The sequence below is a fragment of the Helicoverpa armigera genome, chromosome 23 (assembly GCF_030705265.1).
Source record: "Helicoverpa armigera isolate CAAS_96S chromosome 23, ASM3070526v1, whole genome shotgun sequence".
In the NCBI taxonomy this organism is placed as follows: Eukaryota; Metazoa; Arthropoda; class Insecta; order Lepidoptera; family Noctuidae; genus Helicoverpa; species Helicoverpa armigera.
Window position 1 is genome coordinate 10,184,146 of NC_087142.1, and position 13,624 is coordinate 10,197,769.

General features: G+C 40.8%; 2 protein-coding genes across 4 annotated transcripts in view; one reads left to right on the forward strand and one right to left on the reverse strand.

The window, feature by feature from the left end:
- On the forward strand, positions 1 to 10,564 carry LOC110378664 (transketolase-like protein 2). Its single transcript, XM_064040968.1, has 13 exons — positions 1 to 220; positions 3,030 to 3,147; positions 3,652 to 3,869; positions 4,170 to 4,320; positions 5,048 to 5,275; positions 5,833 to 6,020; positions 6,851 to 6,922; positions 7,087 to 7,210; positions 7,663 to 7,811; positions 8,086 to 8,203; positions 8,522 to 8,633; positions 8,951 to 9,070; positions 9,413 to 10,564. Exons 1-13 carry the CDS (start codon positions 123 to 125, stop codon positions 9,583 to 9,585), a joined length of 1,869 nt encoding a protein of 622 aa, XP_063897038.1. The 5' UTR covers positions 1 to 122; the 3' UTR covers positions 9,586 to 10,564.
- Positions 10,443 to 13,624, reverse strand: part of LOC110378670 (uncharacterized) — a 25,150-nt gene continuing 21,968 nt past the window's right edge. For all 3 annotated transcript variants that reach the window (XM_049837690.2, XM_049837691.2, XM_021338032.3), the window contains exon 3: positions 10,443 to 13,361. In XM_049837690.2, the coding sequence (XP_049693647.2) occupies positions 11,294 to 13,361 (2,068 nt within the window). In that variant the 3' untranslated portion in view covers positions 10,443 to 11,293. The remainder of the gene's footprint in view (positions 13,362 to 13,624) is intronic.

A 13,624-nucleotide genomic window follows, 5' to 3' on the forward strand; every position in this document is an offset into this window, starting at 1 on the left:
CAGCGATTGTCAGTCCGTTTGGCGTTTGTCAATTCATTGAATCCGGCGGCGGGCAAGCGACCGGTCGCAAACAACGTGGTTATAGTTTTCGTTTGAAAAATACACAAAAAAACACATCCAAGATGAAAGGCGACAAGAACGTAGACATCCAGGCTTTGAAAGACATCGCCAACAAGCTGAGGATCGACAGTATCGTCGCTACTAATGCCTCCAAGTCCGGGTAAGTGGATAACCTTAATGCATTCGCCGCTTTATTGAAGGTCCTATGAAGGTTATTGTGCCGATTTCTTGCTTATTAGAATCCTATAGAACAGATTCTTAGTAGTTTCGTAGTTCTGAACATCAAAATAAGTTGTTGCAACATTGTTTGTTGACATTATCCTTTTTTATTATTTTTGTCATAAATTAGAGTTATTGTAGGGCTTATCGGCGGTCGCCGGCCGGCAACAAGTCTGTGCGGCACATAGGTCGCTTACTTAACAATTCTGGTGTACTTTGGTAGCGTCTGTCGCCGGTGGTCGCGCGATCCTCCCTTGGAGGTTATGAGAACCATGTGACTGGTTGCTATCACGCCATGGCTCCAAGGTCATCGCCCTCAAAGCTCACGCACCATAGGAAATCGATTGTTTATTGTGAATCTGACATGCTTATTAAGTAATAATGCTAATAAGAATTTTCCATTAAGTACATGAAGGTTGGCCTATATTATGTAGGTATTTTTTTAATGTAGGTAGACATGAGTAAGTTGAATGTGCATGGTAGGTAACTTAACTATTTAGTTACTAGTAACTGAAAATGCTTACTAGATTAACAATTATTTTCACTATCAATGTGTATGCAAAATATTCTTTAGTGCAATCTGGGATTGAAATCTTATCATTATCATAGAGAACAATAACTAAGTTAGCCTTTACTGAACAAACAAGTTACAAGCTGATAGTTGATATTAATAATTAAGTAGGTAGGTATTCTTTACATAAAATCATATTTCTAAAGAAGTCTATTTGTACATAATTTGTCATGCTGATCCTATTTCTAATGTGTTTATGTAAACTTGCCAAATCATGACTTATCCATACAAGTCATAGTGACTAATAAATATTAAACGGTGGCTAATTTCCAAGATATTTCTTGCCCAATTAAATGCAATAATTTACATTATTAATTAATTTTTAATTCACAGTATTTACTTATTCTATAATTAACTAGAGTTACGGTTTGATTGGTTAACTACAGTTAAGAATAACTGTCTTAGATAATCAGTTACATAACCAATGGTTCTGTAGCCACGGCAATCTTAGGGTCAACTGATATGAGACGTCAAGGTGCTCAGTAAAGTCAAGTAAAGGTTATTGACAATATCTATTAATTTGTCAGTTTTCGTTCAATTGAAATAGCTGTTATCAGCTTCACCTGCTGGTTAATTTCGATTAAACTATGTAAATGCAACATGAAACTTAATTATATAATGTCACTTTACATCCTATTTATGTAATTATGTATATTGTATGTGATGACATGCAAAAATGTGGTTTGTTTGACTTAAGGAAAGTAGATTTTTTGAATGTAGATGTAACTTCAATAATATGTCAATTGAATAAATAAACTGTCATGTTATTTCATGGGCATATAAACATTTGCCTTACAATAGCATATCACCTATTATAATTACAAAATGGGTTGTGCATAGCAACCCAAAGCCTCAATACATACTATATAATAAACAGCATATAAAAGCCTACAAATTACATACCAAACAAGTTTATCAATGCACCTTATCTTATTATAGTATAATACAAATCTTTACTGTGATATGAACGATAGCTAAAGTAATTGTATGTGTATAGATTTTTATTTATTGCAATAAAATCTAAGGTTCGTAGTATGGCCATGAACTTAAAATATATTTATGTACTTTTTTAGTTAATTAATCTTAACTCGCTGAAAGTCTAAATAAGTTTAAAAAACTACAGAATGAAATTTTATCAGAATCTATAAATAGGCATTTAAATTTCAAGCTTGCTACTGCTAGCCTGATTACCTATTAATTTATTGAAACAAATTTACTTATGTCATAGTACTTGTCCTTGTCTTTAACTCGTCAATAAATTACGAGAGAGTGACGCAATTTACAACGTACCGAGTAACTAACGTAACTAAGTACAAATGCTAACACACCAAGCTACTTAAAAATCTGTACAATTCCCAATCAACATTGAACCTTGCGCTTTGAAAATACAGTTGAAAATTGTTTGTAGTAGCTTGATATACTCTATGTCTGTTGGTATATAGTTTCCACAGCACGAAAACTAATTTCTACACAAAATCTTCAATAGATGAGTGTACAGTTGAGTGCAAAAGCAAACTGTCTGTCGTACTCGCGCCGACCAGTTGTCGACCGCGGGCAGTAGCATTCATACACTATACATAATTAACTGTAGATCATTAATAATTATACATAACTTATAATTAATTATAATTGAACATCTGCTCTATGACATATGTAGCTTAGTAGGAGTCCTTACGTTTTTTGTAATGAATTAGTAATGATCAACCGTTTTTTACATCAACATAAAAGTAAGTACTTGTCTATTCAAGGTCCCCAATAAAAGGTGAAGGACCGAAAATACGTTGATCACTATTCTGTTTTTAATTTTATAAAAACTTATTTCTTGCATTACTTAGCCTTTTTATTTCATTCTAGTATTCCAATAGTTTCGGTCTACATAACATGGTCATGGTCTAAACTTTTGCACAACAATGAAATTGAGGCACAAAATTCTGTAACTACATAAAAATGGCAAACCAAATACCAACACCAGAGCTAAAAGATATCAATAACATTCCTTCCTACTCAACATATCATATTCTCAATCGAAATTGTCTCATGTTGTAAAATCAAACCAATTTGAGCCTTATACTTACTGCAGTAAAGTTCAATTTTCTACATGTCTGTGGTAGTGTCGCTCTTCATACGAATTTGAGCCCTATGTAAAGAAGTTAAGATTAATTTTCAATGTTGTCTGCAGTCACCCAACATCATGCGCCTCCATGGCCGAGATCATGTCGGTGCTGTTCTTCCACACCATGCGCTACAAGATCTCCGCGCCCAGGGACGCCTCCGCCGACCGGTTCATTCTGTCCAAGGTAAGCACAATAACTAGCTATGTAAGCAGCAAATTCTAATATACCCGGACTATGGGACTCCTCAAAACACTTCCCTACACTTTATGTAACTAAAGATTCCAGAAAGTAATGCGTTTTAGTTAGAAATCTAATGAAACTTCCCATCCATTCCACTCACATTATATTGTAATTTTCTATTAAAAAAAAAAACGTTATTGAAGGTTTTAGTGTCTGCAATAAACCAGTGACAAGGTTAAGGTCCAAGTATGCAGTATTGACAAGCGCAATACGACGCTATAATTCACTGCAGAAATTTTAACATCGCATGCTAAGATGTCCCGTCGTGTCTTATTGCAAAAACTTGCTGTCGCACTGCAGTTAGTAACACGAAACTTAAACATAAATAAAGGTATACATATCGACAGACAAAATAACAAGTATAGTCATTTACAGTTACGGAACTTCCCGTGGGAATTATTGATAGTGGGAAGTATTTTAAATAACCAAAATGATGCCTATATCCAGGGTCACGCAGCCCCCATCCTATACGCAGCCTGGGCTGAGGCAGGTCTGTTCCCCGTGGAGGAGCTGAAGAACCTCCGCAAGCTGGACTCCGACCTGGAGGGCCACCCCACCCCTCGCCTTAACTTCGTAGATGTGGGCACTGGCTCGCTCGGACAGGGGCTGGCTGTGGCCGCCGGTATGGCCTACGTTGGCAAGTACTTCGACCAGGCTCCTTACAGGTACGTGTTTATAAGATTTAAAGAGTATTGATATTAGGAAACCCACCGGCCGAGGGATCCCCTAAACACTACTAGATCCCAGACACCCGCGGCGTGTATTGGTTTATCGCAACTTATGATCTGCGGAGCTTTATTCAGCAATGTTGGAAACTGAATTACTACCCTGTAATTTCAAAAACAGCTAGCCAAGGTTGTATATCAGATTCTCCAATACATGCCAAACTTTCCATTCACAACACACATACTCGTAGCTTATCGGTCCTTCAAGTAACATTTGACAATCATATCCTCGTGTTCCAGGGTATACTGCCTGGTGGGAGACGGCGAGGCGGCCGAGGGCAGCGTGTGGGAGTCGCTGCACTTCGCCAGCCACTACAAGCTAGACAACCTGGTGGTCATCTTCGACGTCAACCGCCTCGGCCAGTCCGAGCCCACCTCGCTGCAGCACCAGGTATATCAACCAAAACAGACAAGCAAATGTACATACAAAAACACAAAAAATATGGAAAAATAATAACACAAAAGAACAACGTAGGAAATTTGCGTATATGTATAGGTATCTCATCTGTATATGATCATATAACAATAAATATGTAGGATACCAGATGAGAGGGCATAAACTATTAATTTGTTTGTAGGCACCTCTTATATGCCTTGAGTATGTTGTTCATAGTAACACCGCTTTTACCGGCACTATGCAGTGTGCCACATATCGCGTACGATACAGATAAGATAACGTATAAATACTGAATATTTGGTTTTCATAACATGCAATCAAATAGATATGATTTAATCGGTTACGTTAGTGCGAAAATTTGGCCTTGAATGATGACAACGCACTTTTACAATCACTTGGTCGCACATTATAATACTAATATCGAATCGATCTCTAAAACAAGTGCTTGCGTGGGATGAGAAAATACCTATATGGCTTTTTATTCTAGTTAAACTGTTACTATAAAAGAAAAATTGTTTTTAGTACTGAACAATGCCCTAAAATTAAACACCCAGAAAGAACACCCATTGTAATATCTTAAAAAGTCCTAATTTAATCCCTTATTCGTACAATCACAATTGTCAATTTGTCGTATGGTGATGCCAGCATCAGAACTCGGACATCCTTTTCAAAAATACTGATATATCCCCATACATATCTGACCACGACCTTTGTTCGTCAGTTGGACGTGTACGACGCTCGCATGAAGGCGTTCGGCCTACACTCCATCGTGGTGGACGGTCACGACGTGTCGGAGCTAGTTAAGGCCTTCGACGAGGCCGCCGCCGCCCCCGGCAAGCCCACCGCCATCATCGCCAAGACCTTCAAGGGGAAGAACTTCCCCGGCATCGAGGACTTGGAGAACTGGCACGGCAAGGCCTTGGGCGCTGATGGTGATAAGATCATCAAGGTAATCTTATATTCTTTTATTTATTTCTTATATATTTAGACCTTTAAGTCTATGAAAACGGGGAGTAAATGTAACACTAACAACATTGAGTGAGGAAGCTGGGTGGTGGTTAGTTGGTAATTTCTTGTTAGTAAAAATGTTCGAAGCGTGACTTGGGATGTCTTGTCAAGTCAATATTCATGTTTATTACTATTTATTTCGATGTGTGCACTATCTGAATATACGTTAATGCATAATGTATTGTGCATTATAAATAGTTAGTGCAACATTAACAGTGTGTCGTACTCACGCGGTCGCTGTCGGCCGATGTGGGCAGTAGCATTCATACATTTACTTCACCTTTATTTATTCTTCACTCTTTTATTAAGTTATGGCATTGTTTATATGTACATTTTCGGGGCTCTTATTCAACATTCCTCACCATTATGAAAAAAAGTTATTTTGACTCTAGAACACAGACTAAAATTTGGAACATAACTATCGAACCTTTAAATGTAACATAATCTACAAAAATTCAACCATAGGGTCACACAAATAAAGTCTAAACTCCCCCGCAGCACCTGCAATCCCTGATCAAGAACAACAGCATCACGCTGAAGCCCAAGGCCCCGCTGGCCGAGGCCCCCAAGGTTCACATCGGCGACATCACGCTGTCGGCGCCGCCCGCGTACAAGGCGGGGGAGCTCGTCGCCACGAGACTCGCGTATGGAACTGCCTTGAAGAAGATCGCCGACACCAACATGCGGTATGTGGACTGATAATAATATCATTATAAGCAGGCCTTTTTGTGGTCCGACTGCTGGACACAGAATGACTTACACTATTATCATAGCTTTGAGGCATCATTTTATTTTTGTTGTGTTTTGGATGAGATGTGTGAAAGATTTTATAATTATAATGTTTTGATGAAGTAACAGTAGCTTCATGGTAATGAGATGAAACTTGAATAGTAATGTTTTGTATATGTGTTTGAGTATTGGTTTATCAGCATAATCAGACAGACACAACAAAGTGCTATATCGATATTATTGCTTCCTAATAATATTTTATCTTATTTACTATGTAGTCTAATAACTGCCTCAGTAATCCCGAACCTATACTCGCAACAATATTGCAAGGCTTATCACGTCACTGTTATCAGTCCATTTGTCTCGGAACATTTACTATAGTTTCATTAACCTACCTCAAGGCATGCACCAGCTACATAATGCAATAGTGCACTTATCTGGTGCATTACAATTAGTCTGTGCAATATTATATGTGTGTCGTACTCACGCGACCGATGTCGGCCGATGTGGGCAGTAGCATTCAGACATTTGTACTAGACAAGATGAAAGAGGTTTACAAACCTGGATCTGGAATGTTTCCTAGTGAAAGTTAATGTCATTTGTAGAATGAAATTAAAACTAACTTAGCATTTTTCTTGCTTTTGTTTTGGATACAAAAATAGTTTATTTCTAAGCCTGGAAAGGTATTATCAGAATTCTCTGAACATCATCTCTTAATCTTTTCCTGAGTAGTTCTGTGGTCATATACTGCAATAAATTTTCTTTAAATGTATTTTTTTTTCTGCAGTGTGATCGCGTTGGACGGCGACACAAAGAACTCTACGTTCAGTGACAAACTGCGCAACGCTTACCCTGAAAGGTACCGCTTTGGACGTTTTTTTCAATGTTTCCATTCGTTTGACTATTTCAAATCGTGAATTAATTGTTTTAATCTATTTTTTTTTATTTCTTGATTCCAATAATTTGGATTAGCCTTTTTGCTGTTTAACATATTAAATAACGTTCATGTATGATGTACCTCAGATACATCGAGTGCTTCATCGCGGAGCAGAACCTGGTGGGCGTGGCGACGGGCGCCGCGTGCAGGGACAGGGCGGTGGTGTTCGCCTCCACCTTCGCCGCATTCTTCACCAGGACATTCGATCAGGTCAGCTGTGGTGCTTGATACTTGTTGTTCAATATTGATAGTTCAGAATACGTCAATTTTCGACAACAAATGTATGTAGAAAATATTTATATGTATGCATAATGTGACGAAAAAATTTTATTTTCTTATGTTTTTAGTAACTTCTATGTTATATGTATAGTATGTTTCTTCTATTACAATACAAACTGATGCATATAAGTTCACATTTCTTAAACGCTGCATTAACATCAATTTTTATTGACACATTTTGAGACAACTTTCTGGTCTCGCAAAAAATTCAGCCTATTCGTAAAAGTTATATTGTTTGGTTTAGTAGGTCCATTAGATTATTCTTAGTACGTCATAAACACACTTAACATCAAATAACATTCGTATGTTTATTATAAAACTGTCACCTAAGGACATGTTTAAAATCTTTTAAATATTATTCTAATAAATAATATTTGTTGTAGATCCGCATGGGCGCCATCAGCCAGTCGAACATCAACCTGGCGGGCTCGCACTGCGGCGTCAGCATCGGCGAGGACGGACCCAGTCAGATGGGCCTCGAGGACCTCGCCCTCTTCCGCGCCGTGCCCACCGCCACCGTCTTCTACCCCTCGTCAGTACATTATAAGCTTATATTTCCATCATTAACAGTATTATAGCGCGGCCCTTACCGCTCTAGCTATAGCCTCACTCTTAACTCCCGGCCGCTGAGCGAGTCACCGCGGAGCACGATTCATGGAAACTTATGTCCGTCCATAAAAAATGTTCTGTATAATCTCCGAAATACAAACACGAACGGCACTAAATATGGGTGCAATATTGTACGGATGGCGTGGTAATTTTATATACTCTTCCTCACAATATAACAAGTAATGCCATGTACACAGTGACGCGGTGTCGACGGAGCGAGCGGTGGAGCTGGCGGCCAACACGAAGGGCATCTGCTACATCCGCACCTCGCGGCCCAACACCGCCATCCTCTACGCCAACGACGAGGTCTTCAAGGTAAGCAGCATTACTATTATTTCTTATTTATTGTAAATTAACATTGAATGTTGACAAGCACCTTATAGTTATGCACTGTATTATATCATACGACCGCTGACTCAAACACGGGTTTAATACAAAATTGTGAAAACCCTTGCAGTTTAATCAAGGTCGGTTGATAAGGGGAGCCTTACAATCAGCATCTACTATACAAGAGACATTTACTTTTGCGTAGCATATTCCCAACGCCCAACTAAATTTTACATAAAACAGCCACCTAATATGGCTATTTCAAGTTAAACATCATATATAACAAACACTACATTGTCTGCACAGGTGGGCTCGTCCAAGATAGTGCGTCAGTCTCCCAAGGACCGCGTGCTGCTCATCGGCGCCGGCGTCACGCTGCACGAGTGTCTGCTCGCTGCCGACAAGCTCAAGGCTGAAGGTAACTACATTACACCTTGTTTCTTTACAACTAAGGTAATGCACATAAACACAGTTATTATAGCAGAAACATGTTTAAGATATTTTTAATTTTGTCATCGACTTTTATACTGTTCGAATTGCGGACGTGGGTATTTTTTCATTAATAGTAGATGTTAACATTAATCACTTTACCTTGCTTAAAATGTGACTTATTTATGTACTGTAACCATAGTTTATAGCTGTGTACAACAATTTTTAGGTTCCAAATTCTTAATTGCTATTAATACCTTTGGAAGTAAATAAAGGACCACTGTATTTACTGTAACTTCCCAATAGGCGTGGAGGCCCGCGTGCTGGACCCGTTCACAATCAAGCCTCTGGACGAGGCGGCGGTGCAGCAGCACGCCAAGGCTGTCGGCGGCAGGGTCGTCGTTGTCGAGGACCACTACCAAGCCGGTTAGTATTCAACAACTTTTTTTTTCATATTTTGTGTGAGTTTTGGCATAATAATATTTTATTAGTGTTGGGTTTGCGAGTACTTGTTTCTGGGTTATTTTTAGTTACAAAGTGAATGCTAATTTTGGTCATACATATCTTTATAAAGGCTTATTATCATGTACTTAAATTTTTGTGCATTGTCTAAAAAAGTGGACTCGCACCGTACTGTCAATGCCGGTCTACTTTTGGAATATTAATTATTGTCTATTTTTTTTTTTTGGAGATACAGCTAAATGCATTTTGTTTAGTATTCCTTCAAGTTGAGGTTATGGCATTTACAAATGATTATCACGCTCGCAGGTGGACTGGGCGAGGCGGTGCTGTCAGCGCTGGCGCTGCAGCGCGACACGCTGGTGAAGCACGTGTGCGTGCGCGCCGTGCCGCGCTCCGGGCCGCCCGCCGTGCTGCTCGACCACTACGGCATCTCCGCGCCGCATGTACGCGCCGCCGCGCTCGCGCTGCTCAAGGCGTAAACACCTTAGACACGCTGAGCTGAACTTTATTACATCATGCCAACATAACTTCCATTCAACAAAAAAATTTAATTCGCTTTTTGATGTTTCTTTTTGTGTGATATGTAATGAAGTTCAGTTCTGACGTCTATTAGTTGTTCTCATGTCGAATTTTTATATCGTTTTGATACCCGATTGTTACATTCTTACGACTTGTTATCTTATTGATGGTTTTGCGCACAGAACTTGTTATTAATCAATTGTTATATCAAAGATTTGCAATCATACATGTTTGCTCTACGATCAGAATCAAAATTAACATTCCTGCAGGCATTCCGATTGTCTATGTTTATACAAAGTCCAATATTTTGAGCAGACAGCTTGAGAAAATTATGTAGTTCCTAAGAACATTATCTAAAGTTAAGTGAAGAAACATAATATAGATCTTTTTTCTATACTTTATATAAAATATTGAAGTATATATCCGTGCCTTTGTTTATTGTGATGTTTCCGCACAAGTTGCGACTCCGGTCGAGTTTTTGATGGATTTTTGAAGGTTAGCGTGTAAGAGATATTTTATAGTTATTTTTGTATCAGCGTGTAGGCTCGCCGGTACAGCGAGCCGTTGTTAATCGGTATGTGGTTACTTTGTTGCCTACAGTGGACTTGTTTAAGTTTATATATTTTACATTAATCACTATTGGTCTTGTCATCACAGAAGTACATTGAGTTCCATTTTCGGCAACAAAGGCTTTATAAAGTGCATTTTGTTCACTCACATTGTTGTTACTCGCATAGTTGTACGACGGTGTTGTGTCACAGTCGCACAATCATGACGAGTATATTTTTGGGATCCTTTATCAAAATCAAACAAAATATTGATTCGGTTAAATGTTTTAATTGGTATATTACATTCCTGTTTTCATTATTTTGCTTTATATTTTAATCACTGGATCAAGTGGTTTTTTTTTTGCAATAAAGTTTATTGTATACAAAACAATATATTTTATTATAAAATTACGAAAACATTTTAAATAAAATGACAATAGAGCAGCAGTTAATAACAACGATGTATAAAACTTAACATTAATGACTAGAATGCCTCTGGTTGGCAATATGTACAGGTTGCCGATCGCCTAACGCTAAGTACAGCTAAGTTAGAGGTGTGTCACGTGACTAGTTATGTTAGTACTCCAGTGTTTAACTATAACAACATTAATAGCGCCCAACGTAGTCTTATCTAGTCTTTACAACAGTTTTGTTATAAAACTTGACTATACAATAATAAATATTAGGCATTTGTAAATAAGTACATACAGTATTATACACAAGTTCAGTACTTTCAACGAGCCGAGCCGTTATAGGATTATAAATTCGTACATATTTATATAAAACACCATTACACAATTATACATTTACTTACATTATAATAATAAACAACAAATAATTTAAACCAAAGCGAAGATAGTAAGATAATAACCATTCAATATGGACGGAGTGGCGATCAAGAACAAAACAACACAAATTAATAGTTTTAAAATCTCACTAAACACGATTATTAAATGCATTATTCGACCGTCAGCAGCGGCCGGGTTAATTCTCCAGCGTCCGAATACCTTCACGTTATGTACAAGCACAAGGGGTTCAACTCCTCGTACAGTGAGCACGGCAGCCTTCCGTGCAGAGCCAGAGCGGCGAGTGTGACGTCATCATGTGTGAGCGAGTGACGTCACCCCCACTCCCCGCGCGCCTCGCCGGCGGGGGGCGGCGCGGGGGAGGCGGGGGTGGCGGGGGCGGGCGGCGCGGGGTGCTCGGCGGAGGCGTGTGTGGCGTCCTCGAGCTCGCCGGGCAGGTAGTCCTTCCAGCTGCGGAACAAGTAGCGCGTGAACTTCCTCAGCTGCCGGAACTTGCAGTACGTCGCCCCCTCCGCCGACTGCAACTGCTGCGTCTGTATCAAAAACCCCTTTTCCTTGAACGTCTGCTCTAGCTTCTCTCGCTGTAAACTTTTCCTCGATTTCCTCTTCTTTTTATTCAAGTCTTCTTTGCTCAGAGCCGTACTCTGCTCTTCTACTTTCGGCTGTGACGTCGACGTTTCCGCTGCAGCGTTGGCATTCTTGCCTTGATTTGAGTCCCGTTGTAAATATTCGTAACCTTTATTCCCCTTGTTCCCTGTGCCGCTGTAATATCTGAAGTTGCCGCCGGAGTCAACTGACAGCATTTTCTTCTCTTGCAACGAAGGCTTGGAGCCTCCGGTGAACTTGAACTTACAAATGCTGACCTCCGTGGTAGGCGTGGTGGAGCTGGTCTTGCTCGGCATCGGCGGGATGAATATCGCCGAGCGTTTTCTCTTCACTGGGCCTTGCACAGGGTTCGGAGACACTCGCTTCATTTTGGTTTGATCTGGACTCCGTTTCGCTTCCTCCACTTGTTTTATCACTTTAGGGTCTAACAGTTCTGAAATTTGTTTGAGCACTAATTTATTTTTGTTATCGTCTACGGAAGAGTTTTCTGACACTTCACTAACACTGTTCGGGGTGGAGGCAGAGCCCCGGTTGTCGGCGTCGCCGGGGAAGGGCAGGTGGCCGGCCGCCGCCAGCCGGCGGTAGTACAGCAGCTGCGTCTGCAGCGCCAGCGGGTGCATGTAGATGCCGGCGTTGGGCCAGTACACGTAGCCGGGGAACTTGCCGTCGCTGTCGGGGCTGGCGGAGGACTGCGCCGGCTCCGACAGCGTGGGCGACACGTTGCGCGGCCGCGACAGCTCGGGCGAGCTGCTGGCCGTCACCGGCGACAGGTTCGTGTTCCGCTGTATGACAGAGATCGCGTTCGGAGGCTGCTCAGCCTTCACGCCGTCCTGCTCCGAACTCTCAGTTTCTACTTCAGTCTTAACTTCAGGTAGGGACGAGTAAATGTTCCCGAACTTTTTCTGTATTTGGATCTTAAGATCGTGTAAATCTCTGATGCACAGATTCAGAGGCTCGTCGTCACTGTGAAGGGGCCCTGCGATGGTGACGGGCGCCTCGGGCATCGGCTCGTCCGGGCTGGAAAACTTAGGTGGCGTCATTGATTCCAGTCGCTTTTTGTTTTCTTGTGACAACTTCCTCTCCAATAAACTAGAGATAATTTTGTTCTGTAAGTCAGTTTTGGGGCTGCTCATTGGTGGATTGTCAGTTCCCTTGAATGGCGGGCACATGTTGAGCTGGTTTAGTCGGTCCTGCGTGGGCGGCGGTTGTCCCGGCACCACAGTCCCGTAGTTCTCATATATTAGGTGGCAGATGTCTGCTTTCTTGGGCTTCCGTCCTCTCCTCGGCTTGGAGTTGTTCAGTGTCATCTCTCCCATATACGGCAAGTCGTCGTACGTGACAATTTTGCTGGGAGCTATGGCGGGGTTCTTCTTTTTCTTCTCGTCCTTGGTGGGCGGTTTGGGCGCCATGTTGATCATGGAGGACACTTGTGGCACGGTCAGTGTTCCAGTCTCATTCTGTATGCCCGCCAGCCTCTGCGCCCAGATCTTGAACGTTTCGTTAGTGAAGTTGTTGATGTCAAAGTTTGGTTCAGCTTTGGGTTTGTCCGCAGGTTTGTGCTTCTGCTGCGCCTGTTTAGCGGCGTTGGCTTTCTGCAGGCTCTGCTCGTAGTGGTCGAGGTACTCCTGAGGCAGCGCCTGGTGGTGGAACTTCAGCTTCCATCGGTTCTTCTGTCTGTTGCGCGCGTGCTTCGGTTTGGGAGACTCCTGTTTCTCAAGGCGCTCTTTGCTGGCCGACAGGAGCTGCTGACGTAACAGCTCTTTGTTCTCCGATGTCCTGAAAACAGAAAAAAAAACGTGAAATTTAAAGAATGTATAAAGTAGATAGTTCTAAGATACAATATGGTTGATAGTGAACATTGTTTACCACAAACAAGGAATATACAGTCGTGGACAACTAATTATAAAGACATTGTTGGAATCTTAACTTACCGGGGCATTTCATCTGTATTTCTTTTTTCAGATTGCCATAGGAATTTTCTTTACTATTTTAAAATATTTAAGAAGGAATTGTGAAATGTTAAAACTAATGACTATATT